The sequence below is a fragment of the Lepidothrix coronata genome, unplaced genomic scaffold, assembly GCF_001604755.1.
Source record: "Lepidothrix coronata isolate B3197 unplaced genomic scaffold, Lepidothrix_coronata-1.0 Scaffold19, whole genome shotgun sequence".
Lineage (NCBI taxonomy): Eukaryota > Metazoa > Chordata > Aves > Passeriformes > Pipridae > Lepidothrix > Lepidothrix coronata.
Genome location: NW_016690199.1, coordinates 7664164 through 7686606, shown reverse-complemented (window position 1 = coordinate 7686606; position 22443 = coordinate 7664164). Strand labels below are relative to the sequence as shown.

General features: G+C 39.0%; 1 protein-coding gene across 2 annotated transcripts in view; it reads right to left on the bottom strand.

The window, feature by feature from the left end:
* Positions 1-5879: 5879 nt before the first annotated feature.
* BCL11B (B-cell CLL/lymphoma 11B) overlaps positions 5880-22443 on the bottom strand; it is a 97420-nt gene continuing 80856 nt past the window's right edge. For both annotated transcript variants that reach the window (XM_017807659.1, XM_017807661.1), the window contains one exon: positions 5880-13082. In XM_017807659.1, coding sequence (XP_017663148.1) covers positions 11071-13082 — 2012 coding nt within the window. In that variant the 3' untranslated portion in view covers positions 5880-11070. The remainder of the gene's footprint in view (positions 13083-22443) is intronic.

The following is a 22443-nucleotide window of genomic DNA, read 5'->3' as shown; positions in this document are numbered from 1 at the left end:
AGTCAATGTCCAGTCTTGCTGGGACAGAGGAAGAATGACTGAAACCTCATCTGTGAGAAAACAGGATGGTGAAGATAAATGTACTGGTTTTACATTGAGGAATCATTCATCACCAGGGTTAAAGTGGTAATATGAAATCACTTTTGAATAACAGCTAACAAAGAAGCAGTCTCTGAGTATGGAAAATCATGTGAACTCTGTGGCCAGAGTTTTTGCATATCAAGACAAGTACATACTTCTGGGAAAAACTGCCTGAAAAATTACATCAGATTGCAATGACAAAGAAGTTACTTAATTCTGCTGGCTAGTCATTCACATACATCACAGAAGTTCCTATCGACATGCGCAGTACACTTACCTTACCAAGAGTTACTGCTTTCTGCTACTCTTTGTAAGGATTGACTTATTGGGAAGTCACACTCAGTATCACAAAGCAATCAAGTAATTTGGTTCAAAACATCTCTTGCTTTAAAAAGTCTGAGGAACATCTTAGTCTTCATGAAAAATATATCAGATATTAAAACCATTTACCTAGCTGGGGTGAATAGCACAAATTGGAAAATAACTCTCAATTGATGTTACTTTCACACAATGGAACAATGCTGATTTACATCAGGATATATCCCACTTTAGTTTGCTCCTCACAACGTAGAATTAGATAATTCATTTCTCTAACTAGCTACTTTAAAAAAAAAGAAAAAAAATCTGCTTTCAAATCCACATCTGGGAAGATTGTTGAAGTCCTTTCCTTTTCTTCAATTAGCGTGATCTGTCAGCAAAAAACTGGTTAATCTACCCAACTTTACACTAAAGTGGACAAGGAGCACCCATGAGAGCTACCCTGCAACTCTTTTATAGAAAGGATAAACTATAGCAGAGCAGTAAACTGCAAATACTTCACTTATCAAACTTCAAAACTAGCACATACATACCAACATTTTCTTCAGTGAACATTTTTCATGCAGAGACATGATTTTTTGACTAAAAATATGTTTTCCTCAACAACAAAGTTCACGTTGTTGGTTGTTTGCAGTTTAGTCATTTTAAATAGCCATGATTTCATACTACTGCTTCAAGAGTCTTTGCAATAAGCCAAACTGCAGATCTAAATTTGAACCTCCTGCAAGTAGAGAGAGTTATCCAGCAGGTTGTCATTCCAAGAGTTTCATAGGACTCCTGGAACACTTATGAGCCATATTGATCTGAAGATGTTTCTGGAGCCTTTCATATCTAGTGAAATGGCTAAAACACTGTCCTGGCCATGTGCTGCTTACCCTGAAATTATGTTATCTGTTAGGTACAATGATGGGTTTCTTCACCTGACATACGGGGAGTTAGGAGTTATGTTTCCCTTTAGTAAACCTGAGATTAAGTCACAAACTGAAACAGAATGAGCCTGGCATTACAAGTTCTCTATGTTCAAAAATGTTCAGACATTAAAAGCAATAATTTAAGCCATTGGAATATGAGCACAATAATATCTATGACAAGAATTTTTCTTCTAAAATAACTTTGGACCACTGACTTATTTTCAATAGTCATTTGGAAAGGCAAAGCTTGTTAAAAATCAGTGGGTCTTAGAACTCAAGTTATCTCTAAAATGCAATTTAAACTCCGATTTCACTTAGGTATTTTGAAATGTCTAACAGTCTTGATGCATCAGTGATCCTCCAACACATTCCTTCCATCTGAACATTATTACCATGTGAAACATGATTTTTCTCCCTTGTTTTTGTCTCTTAACATCTCCTTACCTCTCCTCGTCTAATTCTGTAATTGTGTCATTTCATTCTGTCAGTCATTTGTGGGTATTTTGCTGGAATAGAGCTTTGCTCAGTGAAGCTGCATTATGTTACATCATTGCTAAGAATTCAAAGTATTCTGTGATAAGTGCCTGGTTTCTGACTAGATTGCTACAGCCCACATCCTGCATAGAAACTACTATTGCTATCAATCTCTATTTTCCTTGGGTTTGCTGCTGATTCACATTGGAAATATATCATATGAAGACTCAACTCTTTTGGCCTTCTTCCTCATTCCAGAAATTCTTCTCATCATCACATCATAGAGAGTTAAAGGAGGAGTGCTTGTCCTGTGTTCTTTGTTCTGTGTTTCCATGTCTACTTGGCTTTTCTAAGTTATCTTAGTGTCACTTCTCTCTCTACATCTCACACCAGTGGGAAGACCCATGCACCATGATGAGTGAAGGCCCCACATGCCCCAAACACCCAGGCAGTGATATCCATGTCTACATACAAACTAATAAATATAGTGAGGAAAAGAATTATCAACATACCTGCTAGTAGTACTTTGGTGCTGTGGAAATTTCACATGTACCAGATTAGCTTGGCTAGTCACTGAACTTTGCTTTATGATCTATTGGTTTCTACTGAAAAACAGCATTTTAGAGATTTTAGTAGTGTCTGGTAGAATGTTATATAGACATTGCCCACATGCAGTGGGTACTTCAATTGTTATTTTTAGAGGTGAAGTAAGGAGTCTTCATTTATCATGGCAATACCCATTTTAAATCAGCTTTGCTAAAGTAACTGGCAATCTTAGGGATATAGTGCTGTGGACTAAAATGAGCTCAATTACACTCGTCTGTTAATTAGGAGAAATTCAAATTTCTAGCTTTGTACAGGTACACTTATATCCAAGTTATGCACACAGAGATGTAAACACAGTTTTTGCACACACACATATATCTAACTTGTTAGTCATTGGACATCTATTATTTATGCTTCAAACATTATTGAAAAGTGATGTGTATTTTTTTGCATTATTGCAATTCCTAGTCAGTTTATAGGAATCATTGAAACATCATTTTCCTTCACATTCTTGTTAGCTTTTTTGTTCTCTGATGATACCTGTGACTTCCGCCATAATCAGCACTGCCACTTGCCAACTCTAAACGAAAACATGTAAGCGTACTTCCATTGCACAGGAACTTTATTACAGGTATCCTGACAGAATAAGAAATAATTTAAAAGATACACATAAAAGGAAACCTGCAACTATTTTTGTGTGCAGAAAAAGTTATCTGTAAATCAATACCTTGTCTGCATAATGCAATGGTCTCCTAATTAGTACCAGAAATAGACGAATCTGAACAACTTTTGGAACTAGCCTCACCCTCAAACTGTGGTCCAACTAAGCCCTAAGTGTAGGTCCACTCTCAATAAATTTAGTACACTATTGTCATATGCTGTGATCAAAGCCATGGGAAAACGGACAGTGACAAACCTGGGTGAAGAATCTCTCCTTACCAGGCAATTTTTTTTTCAATGTGTAGGTGTAAAATTATATTTGATCCTGTTCTATATAATATCCTGTTTAGGAAACATACTGAAAGAAATAGTTTTGCACTGGTGGTGTATTGGAGTGAATAGGTCTTTTCCATCTCTAACACATGTGATCCCAGAGAATGGTCTGTCATTTGTCAGACAGTGAAATCCATGTTGTCATTGAGTAGCTAAAGGTCAGTGTTTAGCTGAGCTAGGAGAATAATTCAGAGCAAATCAACTATTAGGCAAATGCTGCTTCTTTTTTGCTTACAAGTTGTCTGCAAATAGATCACAATTTTCTCAAATATATTCATTATTCAGAATTATTTCCTGAATGATTTTGGTGTATAATTATTGGTCTGTTCACAAGCCTTTCATTTTGAGTGCTCAGTTTTCAAGCCGTTTTAATTGGATGTATAGATCACATGGTATCTTTCTGTCCTTTGGTAGGGTAAATGTAACTCTTGATCTCCACATTTTGGTGGAAAAATCTCAATTGTGGTCTTACAGTTCAATGGCCAATGCTATTCTGTTATACGTTCTTACAATTTATGTAAGTTTTATGTATGTAAAGCCACTAAGCCAGATTCAAGTCCATGGAATGCTTATGTAAATCAGTAGTAAATGTATTGAATCCAAAGAAGCAATGTAGTGTACAATCAGTGTGAAGAATAAGGACCTTGAGAAATCAAATCACCTTTAAAATAGGTTTTCATTATAATAATTATAATGCTGAGTTAAAGTGTCTCTTCTTTCATACCAAAGTTTGAATTCCACTGGTTTCACTTGGATTTCACAAAGATTTTTCTAAGCCCTTTTCCTTTACTAATTATAATGGAGTTCTTGGATTACATAAGCATGTGTGAAACAGGAGTATCCAACCCAAGGATGTTGCAAAGAGACTCATTTGGATTTAGTTGTTTGCAGCTTTATTTGTGTGATTTCTCACATTTTCTCTGTAAAAAGGGCCTAATTCTACTTTTTCCGTCATGCCAACATGTGTGAGTAATCAGAGCTCTGACAGACAAGCTCTAACAGATCCAATAGTGATGAGTGAAGGCATTACAACTTCCAGGAGGTCCACGCTTCTCCTTGCCGGGCAGATACCACCTCCCCTAGCAGAGGCAATAGACAGAGAGTCTGTCCCCTTGTATCTCTAAGCCTTTCCAGCCACAAGCCACAATGCACAGTAGAGGCTGCTGCTGCTAAACCTTCGAACACCACATCAACATCTGCAAGGCCTGCAGCGCCTTTACAGCTGACAAAATGACATGGTGGTGTAAAGCTCAGCTAGAGTGAAGTCATGTTTATGGGGTGTCAAAAACACCCCATTCAAACGCGAACTGTACAAAATTTAGAAGTAAAATGTAACAGCCTTTACAGCTCACTGCAGAAGGCATCCAAAACGAACATGGCATTTGGGAAATTATAGCGTGAACTATTGCCCAATATAATTGTCAGCGTCGGGTTCTGATTTCATTTTCACTGGTTTTTCATGAGTGCAACTTTTCAAAGCCTGTAACTTTTATATCACTCTGAAGCCTTGATCCAGCAAAGCACTTACACACATACCTAAATTTAGATTGTAGATTCAGGGAGCCTGAGATCAGGAAGAGACCATCTGTAGGAGCTCTTCTGTAGCACAAAACACTTAGCTTCCCCTCCTGACTTCTGAGTTGAGCCAAATACTTTAAAGTCCAGGAGCAGTTCCTTTGAAATGAATTTCAATTACCCGCCTGCTTTGAATCACAAGCCTGTTACATGGTTTGTTGGACCAGGGCCTCCAGGAAATCAGAATCTGGTCTCTGACACTACAAATCTTTCCTATGCTGTCCAATAATGTTTTGAATAACAATTCTCTTATTTAAAATTTCCATGCATTAGCTAACAGGTTGGCTTGATAAAGAACATCAGGATAGTGAACTGTCTGTAGCTGTCAGCTGTTATCCTCAAACTGTGCAAAATTATCCTCAAATTGTGCAAAATTCTGCCTTTCACTGTGCACGCCTTTGTGCCTAGCTGAGGAGGACGAGGAGAATGTTTAGCTGCAGTTATATTTTGGTGCTTCCCGCATAATACAGTTTGTGGCCCAAATTGAGGTCCTGATTGAATTGGTAAGTGTTCTCCCTCTTTGCATTGGCATCCAAGAAGCAGAACACATTAACAAACTTAAGTGCATAGACCATAGAGTTAAGTTTGTGTGGAGGGATGGAAAGAAACACAAGAGCAAAGCAGGTCTCACCTGCTTTTAGAAAACTGATCTAATGGCCTCAAATATAACACAATTTCATACGAGAAATGTGACTGCTTCAAGCATTATTCTACCATTTTGTCTCAAGACCCCTACTCAGGAAATACCTTATATCATATTTAAGTCAAAGGGATGTAATCAGGACTTGAGCATCTACTTAGCATCATGCAGGTTCTCACATGTCCTCCCCAAACAAGAATTCTCTCCTGGTTGACTCCCATGAGAGCTGACAGAAAATACAGCATAAGCTCTATCATCTGTACTGAAGCTTCAACTCCTCACTCCTTTCTTTTTTCCCCTTCCCATCCCTCAATTTCAAAGAACCAGGAAAGACAAGATTTGGAGATCAAGTCAAATGTCCAATTTATTTTTATAACTTGAAACTGGAACAAACGTTGTTTTGAACGAGCGTACAAATGAAATGGTAGACACATGCTGAACTCAACATTGTGACAATAAGGGGAAAAAAAAGAGGCCAAAAATCTTGTACAGAGAATAAAAGGAACAATAAATATTTCACTAAGCCATATTGAAATGACCTCCAGCCATCTCAACATTTTATCCATAATAAAAAAAAAAGTGCTCTCGTTTTTTAAACAGAGCACAAATACCAAGCAATAATAAATAGTTCCAAACTTGTAGTAAAAGACAAAACCTCCAAGTAAACAACAAAAGCTCATACAATAAGTAATAGAAAAAGGTAATAAAAATATTTTGCCTTGCCGGTACAAATGCAAACAACTTAAATCAACGTTACTTTGCTTTGCAGTTCTAAAATACAAAGAGCACCATAAAAATGAGTTTGCCTGTGATAAACAAAACCTTGGACTGTCTTTTACATAGGACTGGGATGAAATGCTGATTTTTTGACCCTTTCCTTAAAAATTGGTATTTTTCTTTCTAAAACCAGGTTCCCGGACCTGTCCTGCTGCCAAGGGAGTTGACCGGAGTTTTGCTCTGGACTGCAAAGGCAGCAGGACTAGAAACAATGAAAGTAATAAATCCAACCTCAAAAAAGTAATGAAAAACTACCTTAAGTGTGAAAAGAACTGTGGCAGCATTCTAGCTATGTCCATGTTATATTGTGCTTATGGCCTAGTAAACTACAGCTCTTCTAAGCTAGAAGATAAGGAGGGCCATTTCAGTATCACTACAGTCTGCAGAAACACAACCCTTGTGCTTTTGGGTGACTTACTGTTAGTTTCAGTGATCTAAGTCACAAAATTAGGCAACTGCTGGTATTTGCTATTCTGGATCATTAAAAACAACAGGGAGACTGGAGCTCCTAAGCAACTTACACTAAAATGAAAGGCGAAATTATTTCTTAAATTAATGAAATGTGGACTGAAAATGTGCAGTTAACTTCTGATCTTCATTGCATTGATACAAGTCCGAGATTCTTCTGAGTTCGGTGACATGACTCTGGATTTATGTGAAACTCCAGAGATCTGAATTTTCACCAAAAAGTGAAAATGTGCCTTTAAGGGACCACATTCCAACCTCCGTTATGCTGGAGTAATTCAGGACTAAGAGTTATGAATAATTCCTGATTTATATCAGTTTAATTGAGATCCAGAATTTCTCCAGAAGTCTTAAGGGTACATCATTCAAGTCTGGAAGGCATACATCTATCTGTTAGGTAGCTGGACTTAATTCTCGCTGTCACACCCATGCCTCTCCAATTGCTCCAGTGTTTCTGCACTAATGAAAGCAGCAGAAGAATTTGGCATGGCAATTTTTTTTTCTTTTTGTTTTAAGTTTTACCACCGTTTCGTGTGAGAGCACTGAGCATTTTCCCCTTCTCCCCTTCGCTGAAGCACTAGTGCCTCTTCTTCCACCTCTCTTTCCCCTCGACCCAAAAGGGAAAGAGTGTGAGAGAGAGAGAGAAAAAGGACTGCAAAGAAGAGAGAAATCAAAAGCTACAGGATTTCATCCCAATCCCTCAAACATTCAGAAATTTATGGAATGTACAATTAGAAGTGAACAGCAGCAAAGCAGCTAATAACATGGACTGGCAAGACCTGTACACAGAGTCGGTCCTGTTCTGACAGGGAAGAGGAGGGCTGTGCCTGGACTAATTTTTCTTCAACCCGATTACAGCTGTACCAACAGCAGACCATTTTATGTCAAAGTGGATGCAACAGCTCTCACTTTTTGCTATAAAAAGACTTTCTTCCAGAGGGTGGTGGCAGGGTGTGAGGAGCAGTGAGTGGGGGTTGGCCAGGAGAGGGAAGATGGATTGGACATCTTCTTGTTTGGAAGGAGGGGAAGAAATCTCCTCTCTCTCTCTCTCTCAAATCTGCAGGGAAGCTGTGGGATGTCACCCCAGACACCTTTCCGGGAACGGAATTTCATTTCACACAAACAGGAAATAACCATCCAGCCTGGTTCAACCATACCTGGTAAAACCTTGATGCAAGGGGTCCAGGCAGCTTTGAAGTTATTTAGAGCCCTGTAGGAACAGCACTTTTTTGTAGGCCATTTCTGACAAAAAAAATATATATACAACTAAAATTATTTGTGAACAACAACAACAAAAAAATTTAAAATAAAAAAGCACTTAATTATTTTGTTTTGTTTCTTTTACTGAAAGGTCGTCTAACAACCCCCTTTTTTCCTGTACAATAAGGACTTCACATACAAATTTTTTTTTATTTTTGCAATATTTTATCCTGCCAAATTAAAAAAATATATTATGGCAGCCTGTTTGTTTGTTTTTATTTTTATTTCCAAATTCACTAACAAAAAGGTACATTAAATCCCTTTAAAAGGACAAGCGTACAGTTAAAAAATTACAAGCTTCAGTAAAAATACAGCAAGTGCCTACATCATATGAATCAACCAATATCAATATCCATTCCAGAAGGGGAAGGAAGGGGGGCAAAGGGGAGAAAAAAAGAGAAAAATAGGTACAGGTCAGAAACGTGATTTTTTTTTTTTTTCTGCAAAGCAATAACAATATTAAGCACTTTTTTCTACATACTTTTTCTACGTGGTGTAGCAATCACCTTTTAATCCCCGAATACAAGATTCTATACATTTTTTGAAATAAAAATTCAACACCCAAGGCAGAAAAAAATTTACTAAAACTCAAGACTTTACAGTTACAGTGACAAGAACAAATTTATAGACCCACCATTTAAATTTTACTGCAACATTTTCAAGGAAAAAAGAAAATTTTTTTTTTCTTTCTGGTTTTGTAAAATGCCCAGGCATTCTCCATTATTACAAATACTGGTCCACTTTTACAGTAATCAAGAAATTTTAATATATATAATATATACTAAAACCCCGTCACCAAAAGAAAACAATATACACATGGCCATTATGGCATTTTTTTTTAATAACCTATTAAGCAAACTTTGAAAAAAAAAAAGATTGCTCAAACACACATACACACAATTTCTTTTTTACCCTTGTATGTATTCAATACTGTAAACGTATTTTAAGACAGAGTGCACTAAATTTAACTTTTAAAAAAAAATTAGCCGTTGTTCCTGAATTGTTTTTTTTCATTCAATGATAGCAACTTGTAATTTGTGTCATTTGAGTTTTAATTCAGCAGTAAATCATTTCCATTCCATTTCCTAAGCAGCGTTGTCCTGAAAAAAAAAAAAAGCTGAGAATAATTCAGCTAATGTATGTCCGAAGTTGTGCTGGGTATACATCTTCATTTGATTGGGTCTTATGGCATTTTCATGTCCACTATCTTCAACCAGTAATTTTTTTAAGTAAATGTGGCTCTTTTTTTTTTTTTTCTAAAGAATGTACTTTTCTTGTTTTACTTTTTTTTTAAAAGTCTTTCCATTTCACAAAAACATTTTGCATTTGTCTCAAGAGACTCAAATAGGAAGATCAGTTTTCAAGGCACTCACGTCAAATTGAATGGCAGTAGAAAAACTGTCCAATAAATTATTTTATTTATTTTTCTTTATAGTGCCAGTATTGTGAATGCCATGCTTAGCAACACTGACACTTAATCTCAGCTGTTCCCTTACAGTTTAACCCACCTTTGGGCCAAATAGAATATGATGTAATTTCTTGTTGAGAAGCCATTTTTCTCTTAACCACAAACAAAAGCTTTAAAGTGCGGGTCAACATAATTAAAATCTCTAACCATAATTGTCTACTGTTTGCTAATGTTAGTTCTAAAAGGCTTTAAAATATTTGGAATTTAAAAGTAGAACAGGTGCATTTTCCTTTGCTTTACTTTTTGTCTGTTGTAATGCTTTTTTCTGAATACAATTCCATTCTGTTCCTAATTAAGTCAAGGGAAAAACTTACCGACTTCAGTAGGAGCAGAATCTTGCCAAGACAGGTAAATCAACCAGGATTTATTTTTCTCTTCCTTATAATAACATCACTGTACATCATATAATATTCCTACTCATAAACCAAATGCCTATGAGTTGAGGCTTTTCATTGAGAAAATCACACTTTTCCATCTTCTAACATTAAACCACAGCAAATACAGACTGAAGTAGATGTCCTGAATTAAAATTTTATGATTTTGTGGTTTAAAAAGGAAAAAAAAAAATTAAGAAAAAAGATGGCATTTGGCTCCTCTGAGGTTTGAAAATAATATTACAATGCTCAAAATGTTCATTTATTGTCTCTAGGAAGAGCCACAGGAGGGGAAGAGGGAGGGAAAAACACTGCAAAAAGTGACAAACTGGCACCCTTATGTTGCCATAGCTTTTAACAACAAGAAGAAACTATCAGATAGTAATGTACAATTAAGAATGTTTCTGGGATTTGAATGTAGCTGCCTTCTGCACCTTTGTCTTTTTTGCTGTCATAGCTTTAGTGCTACAATCCATCTACAAAAGGCCTCTATCATCAGCAACATTGTCAGTGCTATGTATTTGATCCAATTTTGAAAGAAAGTGCTAATTTTAAAGATTGTTATCCGCTGTACAGTTTTGTTTTCCCTAATCTTCAAGGTCATTTAAGAAGGGGAAAGAAAAATTTAAAAAAAGAAAGAAAGAAAGAAAGAAAGAAAAAAGAAAGAAAAAAAGATTTCAGTTCTCATGCTGGCTTCTTCACAAGAAATTACACACACTTAGCTTAAATTTCAACAAAGCAGCGGCCCAAAAATTATAATTTTAAAAGATATGTTTCTCCCCTACAATGCAAGTAATCTCAGGCTACGACTGGGTAAAATTAAAAAGGGATACCCAACAAAATTTTAAAAGAAATTTAAACAGAAAGAATAAAAAAAAGTACCTGCACATGCCAAAAAATTACAAAAACCCAATAAATACAGAAATTATTGCACAGTTAAAAGGCTCCACAATTTTTACTGCCTTAATCAACCCTCGGGTTTAATAGAACTTTGTAGACACAGGTTATATTTAAGTGCCAAAGTCTGGCACCTACCATAGTTATGCTAAGTTATGTTTACGGAGGCAAGTTAGGTCATCTTTTCTCAGTTGGCAATAGTTAAACTGTACAAATAAAATGTTACCTAGACCCCTGAAATTTAACCTAGTGGAGGTGGGGGCGGGAAGGGGCAGGAGGGAGGGGGGGGCCTTAGCTTCTTTCTGCCTGCTCAATTTTGACGTCATTTGTCAGCAAATGTTCTCCATGCCACTTTTTCATGTGTTTCTCCAGGGTGCTGTAAACACTGAAGGGCATCTGGCAAATGTCGCAGCGGTAGACCTCCTTCCCTATCTGGCCATGCGTTTTCATATGGCGCGTCAGCTTACTGCTCTGGGCACATGCATAGTTGCAGAGCTCGCATTTGTAAGGCCGCTCTCCAGTGTGGCTCCGACGGTGTACCGTCAAATTGCTGCAGTTCTTAAAGACCTTGCCACAGTACTCACATGTATCGCTCCTGCGCCCTTCCTTCGAACTGGGTCGCCCGGGGCCGGGTCCGCTGATGTGGGGGGTGCTGCCTCCGCTCGCCGTTCCGCTGCGCCCTGAGAGCCCCCCATCCAGCATGTCCCCCGGCGGAGTGGAGAAACGCAGGCTCCCATTCTCCGACGAGTGCTCGGAAGAGGTCGCGAAGGGGGATTGTCGGGAGTCTGTGAATCCGAGGAACGGATCCTTCATGAAGTGCCGCGATGCTGCATACCCTACCAGCCACTGGGAGTAAACGTTTTCGGAAGGTATTATCGTTGCTGGTGGCAAGTCCAAATCTTTCTCTACCTTTATTCTTTTAGAAGAATTGTTTAAACTGGGGCTCGTGATAGGTGTTGGCTTACGGGGGAACAAGTTTGGGAAGGGTTCACCCGGGCCAAAGTTTCTTCCATTGACCGCACCTTCCTCAGTGCGGTCCAGCTCTCCTACCACTGAGTCTTCATCGCCCGGATCTCTCTGACAGAGATCTCGAGGACACAAGTCTCGCTGATCAGAGGACCTTTTCATGAAGCTACTCCTCTTCTGTTTTTCAGCTAACATGTCGTTATATTGCTGAATGGCACCTAGACTTACATTCTCGATGACTTTTCCCAGGACGAGGGATTTCTCATCCGGCAGCGACTTGGAGCCATTTTCTCGGTTACGACTCAGCTCTGAGTCCATACTGAAGCTTGACTCTGGCCGGCTCTCATTTTCAAGTTCCTCTTCCTCCTCCTCCTCCTCCTCCTCTTCTTCATTGTCATGGCCCAGAGAAGGATCGCTCTCGTTCCTGAAATCTGCCTCACTGGATTTCAGTCCCTCTCCAGTGAGCTCACTTGTGCCTGGCTCAGGGGAACTAGTGGTGGACAGTCCATCATCTGACCTGCCTGTCATGGAGCCAGCTTTATGCATATGTGTTTTCATGTGGCGTTTTAGCTTGCTGGCCTGGGAGCAAGCATGGTCACAGAGCTGACACTTGTAGGGCTTTTCTCCTGTGTGACTGCGCCGGTGCACAATAAGGTTACTCTGGAACTTGAATGTTTTCCCACAAAATTCACAGGACTTGCTCTTGGCCTGAGGCTGGGGAGGCGTAGTGCTGCTGGGGGGCATGGGGGGCAGTGGCGGGGTGCTCAAAAAAGGTGATTTAGGACTTGGCTGGAAAGGATTCAGCAGGCGATGCATAGGGTTGGTGCGACTGGGTGAGACTGGCGGAGGGGTGGAACTGTTTCCTGCCAGCTCTCGAAGCCTTCTGGAGAAATCCATCGCTGGGGACTCAATTGCCATGGGGTTTAAACGCATAACTCTGTCAAAGGCACTGGGATGCTGGGCAACTAACCCCATTTCTTCGGCACTAAGGCGATGTGGATCCAGATGATGACGAGGCGGTGGGCTGAACAGCGGAGGTGTGTTTGGGAGCCGACCCTCACCAAAGCCAGGGTGTTCGCGCAAGATGGGTCCTGTCATCCGCAAAAGATTAAAAGGGTTGCTGTCTCCAAGAAAATTCATCAGCGGGGACTGTGCAACAGTCTCCGGTCCCAGAGGAGGAGGGATGGTGATGCGTGGAGTAAGGGAACTGTTTGAAGGGCTTGTTTCCAGGTAGATGCGGAATCCATGTGTGTTCTGGGCATGCTGAAGCAAGAACCAAGCGCTATTAAAAGGCTGCTTGCATGTTGTGCAAATATAGCTTGAAGGCTCATCTTTACCTATAAAAGAAAAAGCAGAAAGAACACTTAAAAAATAATACAGAGGAGAACATTTAAATACAGTTGGCATGCACTTTATTTTGCTAACACATTTCCTTCTTGGCATTTCTGAAAGAAGGATTTAATTGCGACGTATTGACTGATATAAATTGTTGAACAGCACATTTACTCACCACACTTATTCACTTAACATGTATGACAAATATCACACGTACTCATTTCTGCTATATACATTTACATCCTCTAACTTGCAAATAAAACCTTCCTTCATGACGTGTAAGGATCCTAATCCTTTCATGTGTTTATTCCACAAAAAGAAATTTGTTTCAAGGGATTTATGACTACGTACAAAAACCAAGGAAAATGCAGCGTGGTAGGTTTTACAAGGCACCTGCAAGGAGCTTCAGTGTCATTTTCATTCTTTCATTTTATATACTTCATGCAGCAGTCCCCTGAGATCTTGCTGAATTTAATTTATACATGCTTCAGTCATGCCAGCACTTCCATTTTTAAAATACTATGTAGGTATTTAGCCACACAAGTCCTATTCAAGTCAACAGGAGCTTGGAAAACATACCCTTGCATAAACCACTTTGACATTCTTTTTGCCAAAACACCAAGAAGCCACTCAAATGAAACATCCGGTAATCAAAGCTGACAGCACAGTTGCAATTAACAGTAACAAATGTCGGGCCGTGCTTGAACTGGGTCCCAAAAATTTCTGAGCCTGAGCCTGCCCTCCAATGCAGAAATGCTCACCAGAGCCAAAAACATTGTTCTGTTTGCTTTTCTAGCCTCTTTGAACGGCTGCATAAAGGTGGAAAGCATTCCTTTAACCTTGATTCAGCTTTACATAAAGGACAGGTGTGGACAAGTCTGCACCACAGTCATAATTTTGCTAGCTAGAAAATTCCAGTCCTGGGCACAATATAAACTGTGTCCTATCTTCAAAAAGCACTTTTCTCCCACTCCCCTCCTTTCTTCAATGTCTCTGCAAGACTCTGATAAATTCATAAATATGTGTCAACTTGAAATTCATGGTCCAGGATTTGTTTTGTTATTTGTTATTAAATGAGGGGAAGGTTTCCTGAAAAAACAACTGCAGATTTTGGAAAACCTAAAATTAATTTCTTGCTTGTTTGTTTGTTTGTTTATGAAAGCACATATTTTGGCTAGTGATGGCCCCACTGCACCTAAAGGCACTAAACTTCCTGATAGTTCAGTACCTGAACCAAGCTTCCTGCCTGACCCATGATGGTACAAGGACCCAAGCAATGCCTGATCCAGCCACTCCACAGGTGCTCAGATCCAAAGCTGAACTATACAGACCCTTTTCTAGACAGGGAGGTTGCCATTCACAAAAGCCTGTTGCATGAGCTTGAAAATGAAAGAGTTTATAAGGTGAGCAGAACCGCATTATCGAAACTACCTTGTAAAGGGGAATGACTCATAGCAGACAAAGAAAAAAAACTCAGGCACATCAGGAGAAGTGGGATTGCTGCTGACTGAATTCCCCTCTTCTGGCTGTTGCAGGAACGGCTGCTGCTAACAAAACCTACAAAACCTTAGACAAGGAGGCTAGAAGATTATCTACCTACCTATCAGCCTGTCAGTTTATCTAATCTTATCACCCGATATACATCCATAACAGCATAAAGGAAAAAGTATGCATCAGATTGAGACTTATTTACAAAGGTAGGTGATAAATGTGATGCAACTCCTCACGCTTCTGTTGATTTAGTAGGGCTATTGCTGTGGACAGCAGCTTCAAATCTCGATTTCAGGGAAGCCACCTCTTCACAGCCAAGAAAAAATGTATACAATACAGCGGGCATTTGTGCCTGGCTGACATGGCCCCTGTGCCCCAGCCCCGCATGCTGTGTCTGTACGAGACAGATGCAGTTGCTTTGATTAATCTCTAACAATCGCTGTTCGAAAAAAACACAAGTTTGAGAACTGCACTCGGCTTGGAAAAAGTGCCCATAACTGCTATTGACATTAATGAAAGCCACATACAAACACGGAAAGGAACTGATACATTATCCCTTAAAAATCTACTCAGCACTGAGGCAGTTAGGAAGTTTTATGTCAGCTTTGCAGCCAAAGGAACAGTAAATGCTCCCATTATTACTTCAAATATTTAAATTTCTGTTTCTTACAGAAATATGATGAAAATGTCTAGACCTTTAACTTTTCTTGCACAGCAACATGTGTAGTATAAAAAGTGACAGAAATCACTGAAGCAGACTAAAGTATATAACATACTCTGTCAAAAGCTTTTTTAAACAATATGTTTTACCTCAGCTCACCCTGGAATAGATTTTAATAAAGCCCCTTCCAAAGTGTGATCTAATAGCAAATGAAGTGCAGCATCTTACAAGGTCATATATCTTCAAATTAAAGAGTGCTCTGCACCCTTCACCTTCACTTTATCCACTCTAATTAATCGATTTATTACCCACAGCTGTTCGATTATTTAATTTTTAAAGTCACAGCATGCATTCTTTTTTGTTGTGGGGCTTTTTTTCTTTAAAAACTAAAGTGTGTGAGTGTCTGTGTGTGTGCATGCATTCTCTTTGCTTAGCTCAAGAACTGACAGGAGGAAGAAAGCAGCTGTGTATTAGACGACAACAACAACAGCAACACATTTACTTGAGCAAAGGCACATACGTAAGAAGAAAAATTCCTGAGCAGGCTGAGGATCAAGGCCAATCTAAAACTGAAATGGCTGATTAAAAAAATTACCCTCAAAATGGCAGCTGGCTGGATGCTTGCTATTACATGTTACATGGAATTAAGATGTTTCAGTTTGTTTTGTTCTCCAAAATTTCACCTCCATGAAATTCAAGAGAGGAAAGTAAATCCCCTCCTTTTTAGTTTTCTTTCAAACAGCAAATTAGTGCTATTAGTGATCTAAGATTTACAAGCTAGCAATCATAAGTCTTCTCTTCCTTTCTGTTGTTTAGCTTTTATGCTCCTTAAGACTCCTCTTCGGGAGACCCCAACACAACAACAAAATTGACTGCAGGCTATCTGGCTACCAGTCTCTGACTGCTTCATGAGTGTTTGTGTGTACATGCCTGCATATATAGATACATTTTATTTTTTAAAAACTTTCACAACCCTCAAAGACTGTCCCCAGACTCCTTGTTTAAAAATAAATAAATAAATAAATAAATAAATGAAATGTTAATTTCCTTACGATCACTTCATGGTTTTCTTGCCTAAAAGTTGCCCTGAGCAGTGTAGATGCTCACTTTTAAGAACAGAACAATGTCAAAAATCTTTGAAGATCCACTCCAAACATTTTTATATTCAAAAACTTGTTAAATATTTTAAACATGCCCAGAAAGAGCCACATATTGCTCAAGAATGATCCTTATATTTAATAATGCAGTGCACCTATACTATAAAACTCTTTGTTATAAGGCTACTTTTGATATATGACTATCTTAATCCCTTGCCACCTGCACTGAAGTCTGTCTAAAAACCTTCTTTATGACAACTAGCTATATAGTCTTTGCCATATGCAGTCTTTATCACTTTAGCATGTGCTTGACTTTGAGCATGTGAGTAATCAACATCAGTGAAACTTAAGCATAGGCTGAAGTGCTCTGTTGGATAGTGATGAAATTATTCATGTGCTTAGAGTTAAACACAAGCCAAGACTTCATTATTACTGTTCGATGAATTGCACGTGGTTTCAATGCTACAGTCTGTAACTAGGCACAAATTTCAGGCCTGATAGTTCAAGTATAATTCTTTATCTTTACAGTAGTTGGTAGATATGGTGTATCTACCACACAGACATGAGACATCCAGGTCACAACTCCTGAGCAATCAATTGTAGTTTCACAGTTGCAGTAAAGCCAAACAAACACTGCCACATTCAGACAATGACAGAGAGGTTTGTAGGTCTGAATCCTACTGAGACACAGGTGTATAGATTTAGAAATACTGTTTCAAAGGCTAGGAAGGATTGTGAAATTAAAGAATGAGAGGACTAGGATAAACCTTAAGGTTTGGCTTGTCCAGTTCCTGACCCAAGGGATCATAGAATCACAGAATGGTATGGCTTGGAAGAAACCTTAAAAATCATCTTGTTCCAACTCCCCTGCCATAGGCAGGGACACCTTCTACTAGACCAGGTTGCTCAAAGCCCCATCCAGCCTTACCTAGAACACTTCCAGGGATAGGGCATTCACAACTCCTCTGGGTAACTTGTTTCAATGCCTCATTACCCTCACAGTAAAGAATTTTTTCCTAATATCTAACCTATACTTACTCTCTTTCAGTTTGAACCCATTCCCTCCTAACCTGTCACTAAGCTCCGTTTCTATGCATCTGTTCATATCCGTGGAAGATGCTCCACTATCCCACTTCAAAGGTCATCAAATGGAGATTCTACAGCCTTTCCAAAGTCTACCTCATTCCTTCTCTACAATCATGAAGGTTCCCCAAGTACCTAATCTTTCTTCCTGCAATTTAAGATCATAATATATTGTCCTACCTAGATGCACATGCAAAACATAGGAAACAATTTAGTCAGCTCCTCACATACAGACATCATCCAACCCAGGGATTTGCAGTTGAACTACTTCATGTCTTTTGGGGCCCCTGGTGGTCTAGTGGTTAGGGTGCAGGACTCTCACCGCTGCAACCCGGGTTCGATTCCCAGCCCCCCGGGCAGATGGAGCTCATCAGCCCTGTAAGGCAATCCATCTAAGAGAAGGTCACTCTAAACAAACCTACGTTCTGAGGACCTCACTGCCACTGTCCAAGCTTGCTCGGCCCCGGCAGATGAACCTCAGGATTAAAGGGTGGGCTCAGTTCAGCGCACGCTGGGTCTCACCTAAAAAATCCACTGCGCAGGCTCGAAGGGTTAATGACCTTTCCCAAATCTTCGCTCGCGAAGACTGGCCATTATACTTCATGTCTTTTAGCATCTCCTTCTACCATTTTGATTTGGAAATGTTGAGTGAGAGAGAATTCACTTTGTTTTGGAGAAGTCAGTGGCCATGGTTGGCTATTTTCAGTATTAAAAAACCCCTTCTCTCCAACTGAAATTGCCGAGTTCAACTCTCAACCATTAGATCATATAATATTTTTATCTGGGAAATTAAAAATCTCTCTAGTATCTTCTCCTAAAGCAGGTAATTATAAACTATGAACTTATTGAACACTCTTGCCTTTTCTGCATATTATGACAAAAGATGGTCTTTTCCAGAAATATTAAAATGTGTTCCCTCCATTACCGCATGACAGATTATGTTCCATTCAAAATGTCAAAGCAATAATGAGCTTTTTTTCTCTTTCATGAATAGCACAAAACAAAGCCAAATTCAGACACTGCCTCCCAGATTCTGCCCTTAGAGGGGGCAGTGAGAAAAGACAGGTCAGTTTGCCCCCCCAGAACAAGAGTAGCCTGCGTCTGCAGGCACCCACCCTACTGCACCAGGCAGCCTGAATCCCCGACTTATCTGTCCTCTGCAGTCTGACTTGTACCATTTAGTGATACGCAGATCTTCCTCGCCCAGTTGGTACATGACTTTCTATATACCCTGAATGCTGAGCGTCTTTGCCCTGGAGATAAAAATTTCCCTCAAAATATCCTCAGTTATTCTGGATACCATCAAACAATAATCAGTGTGAGATAAGAACTGTTGAGAATTCATTATTTTCTGCTGAGCTACAGTGACATCCAGTGCCTTATGAATCCTCCCCTCAGCATGCCTGAATAATTCCATTAGCTGTAACAGAGAATGAACTCCCCCTCTTTTTAATCACCCACCCATAACCCCTGCCAGGACTGTGGTGAGGACCTGCAGTCAGGTCCATATAACCACGGCCGTTCTTTACCTCTAGCAATACTTTCCAGATAATATTTCTGGTTCCCTTTTACAAAGTTACAACAGTAGCAATAAAAACGTTAAGGAATTTTAATGCTGGTTTACTGCACCTTTAGAAGTTCAGAAAAAGTAGAAACTTGCAAGCTTTAAAGAAAGGACACCTTTTATTGTAGCACTCAGGAACAGACATGTATCAGGTTCCTACAATCTTTCAGCCAATATTATTCTCTTCTCCACCACTTGATTTTTAATGAATATTTAAATAATTGCTCCTTGTTATTATGATGGTTACTCTAATAATACCAATAAAGGTAGCATGGATGCTCCATAAAAAACACACCTTTAATTGAATTATTATTAAATTAAAATGCCATAATTGAGAACACGAGTTTACAAGTCTTCCTTTAAGACCAGCTGACATTAAAGAGAAGGGCATTAAATACTGGAAAGATTTAGTGTTGCATAGTGAAAAAAAAGTATATCGTTATATGTAGTTTGACAGATCACCCAGACAAGGGTCAAATGTTTCACAGGTGTCTGCAGTGTGGATCTGCTGTGTGAACTATATCGGTTCATACTCGATGCAAAAATATCTCAAATACGGGTATTTCTGCTGAAGAGGTTTTATAAGCCATATTATCACTTTAAATTATCCAAGTTAGCAAGAACATTTATTTGCATATGTTTATAATATAATAAACATGTGCTGAACACACACAATATCGAGAGTTTTACCCTTCCTGAACTCCCTGGGCTGTTTGGAAGTGCTGCTACCTCCATCTCAGAAGGACTGACAGTCTCAATAAAAAAGACAGAAATGTGAAGTAGAGTCCAAGTCTGGATGTGGATCACCACTGCCAGTCCAATGACAGTCACTAGTTTTAAACACCAAACCCAAAGGAACCATATCTCTTTACACCTCTCTTCACCTTAATTTTGTTTTGATGGCAACAAGCACTGAAGATAAAAAACAAGCACAAGCACTGAAGATAAAAAACAAGCACAACTCCTCTATCCATCCCCAGAGCTAATGCAGTGCATCCATCCCCACACTGCCTCATCTAAAGAAAGGGCTCAAGAGAGTCTTGCAGCACATCCTGCTAAGGGTGATGGGGACTATCACCAACAGTTCATAAAGTTAGCATCAACTGGTAGCCAAAGTTGGTGTTTTATGACTTAACAAGTCGCTTGCAGTCTCACAACCTACACACCTCCAATTCTACACTCAGATAAACAGCTGTTGTCTCTTGTAAAGCTCAGCCAACCTGAAGTGCATCTCAGTCAAGAAGAGATGGAGATTTAGATGAAAGAATCCAACATGAGGGGTCACACAGCCTGTCATCATCTGGAAATGAGGAATTCTCAGGATGAGGTCAGTGAATGAAAGAATGTGACAGGGAAACAAAAATTAAATATTTTTAAGAGGTGGATGGAAAAATAAGGGTGCCTGAAGGAAGAACTAACTGAGAGACTTTACTTCTCAGTAACAGAATCCTGTTTCCTCCCATACAAGACCCTGTTCTCTTTTTCTACCTTGCCTCTTGATAGCCTATCTCCTCTAGTGCCATCATCAAATCACGACTTCATGCAATATTCTTCTCCCACACACTGCCTGTATGTTTTACAGCTTTTCCCATCCTTTTTCTACCTTGACTAGTGACACTGCAAGCTCTCTACAGAGATTATACAAGAAGCTTTAGGCCAAGAGAACCTACACACCTAAGACCCTCTGATTCCCAGAACCGATTTTGATTAGCAATGCAAACATTCTTGAGAGCATTTTCTACCTGTTGGAAAATATCTACAGTAACACTCATTGGCACCAATATTAAAATATATTAATATTACACTACTATTAGCAATATACTACTAAATCTTTCTGCACTAAAGCCAACTGTCAAACTCCAGTTTGGTGGATTAAGTGCTGCCCCATTTTTTGGGAGACTATTTTATTTTCTGAAACCATTTCAGCAGTGTTCCTTTTCTACTAGGCAGAACTGCAAATCATCTTTTTATCATTCTTGTAATAATAAATACCTGTTTTGTTGAATGAACTATTTTATTAAATGAGTGGAAAACCAAACAGATTAATTACCGATCACATAGCTGAGAAGTTAGACTGCCATGTTGTCTGTCTACAGCCAATCTTTCAGAATTCCAAGAACAAAGAGCATAAATCCTTGAAAGTCTTAGAGATATCAACCTGATAAACCTCGCCAAACTCTGATTTGAATTACTCTGCTATGAATTCAAAGTAGCTGTGACAGTCACCAATGCAGAATTTTTCCAGATAAACTATACCAGGTTGTCACTAACAAGGACCTTAACTAGACTTACATGAATATAGCAAGTTGTGACTTGTTCTTTTTTCATCAAACTTTCCCCAGAAGCATATTGTATGTCCTCTCTGGCATTTAGAGTTACAAAAAAGAAGGAGGCTGCAGGCAGACTACAGCCATGCATAACACAAACAGATGCTTCCTGCTTCTTAATGGACGCGGGCGACCTTTGGCTGAAGATGCAGTTCATGTTCAATGGTCCCATTTTCTGTGAGACTTAATCATACCTCAGATCTGTACTGCCAGATTCACATAAATGAGCCAAATGCACAGCTCAGTTTAATTTCTAGTGCATTATAAAATGGCAATATTATATTTTTAGGTATAAAATGTCAATAGGCATTTTGGGCAACTTTCGTTCTGGATGTCCAATTTCTTGTGCCTTAAAAGAGCTTCTGGTTTCCTGGAAGTTCAGATTACAGAAGTATAAGAAATGCTTTTACTTAGTGCAAAAAAGGAAAGAAAATACATAGGAAAAGTTGGAACTCATGACACAGGGATTTTGACCTAGAAGCACTATTTCAGTGGAAGATAAAAAACGTGTTTGTCATCTCTGAACACCTTCTCCTAATTGGTGTTAAATCTAAAATACAAAGGCAATTTATAAAGCAGAGAAAGGGAGAAGTGTGAAAAGTGAGGAGCAAACAGGAAAATCAATATTAAAAGATCAATAGTGAATGAGTTAACTTTTAAATCAGCCCTTTGTGATACAACAGTTTCAACTGACTCCACCTTTAGCATCTAAACAGCTTTGTGTCTTTTAGACAGTTTCTCTGAACCTAAGGCATCAGCTAGCAGACTGAAATGATGCTTTACAAACCTGGTGTATAAAATAGTGAAAACTATCAGAGAAAATGGGGAATGCAATACAGGGCTGAGATGAAAAGACCATAGGACTACCCATGGCTGGTGGTTTAATGTATGGGATCACATTTACAGCACTCATGAAAAACCGTTGTACTGCTAAAGGACATTTCTAGGCCTTTTCTTAGCATTAGGTATTCAAATGCATTTGAAATAATGTCAATCTTTTCTACAACATATGAAATATGCCAGCAGCTTCCCTTTAAATCGGTTTCCTGTAACCAGCTTTGTTTGAAAACTGGCAAGTGCTGGGATATTTTTTTTCCCACAGACTTTTCTAAGGTGCCATTTTCTCATCTTACAATCAAG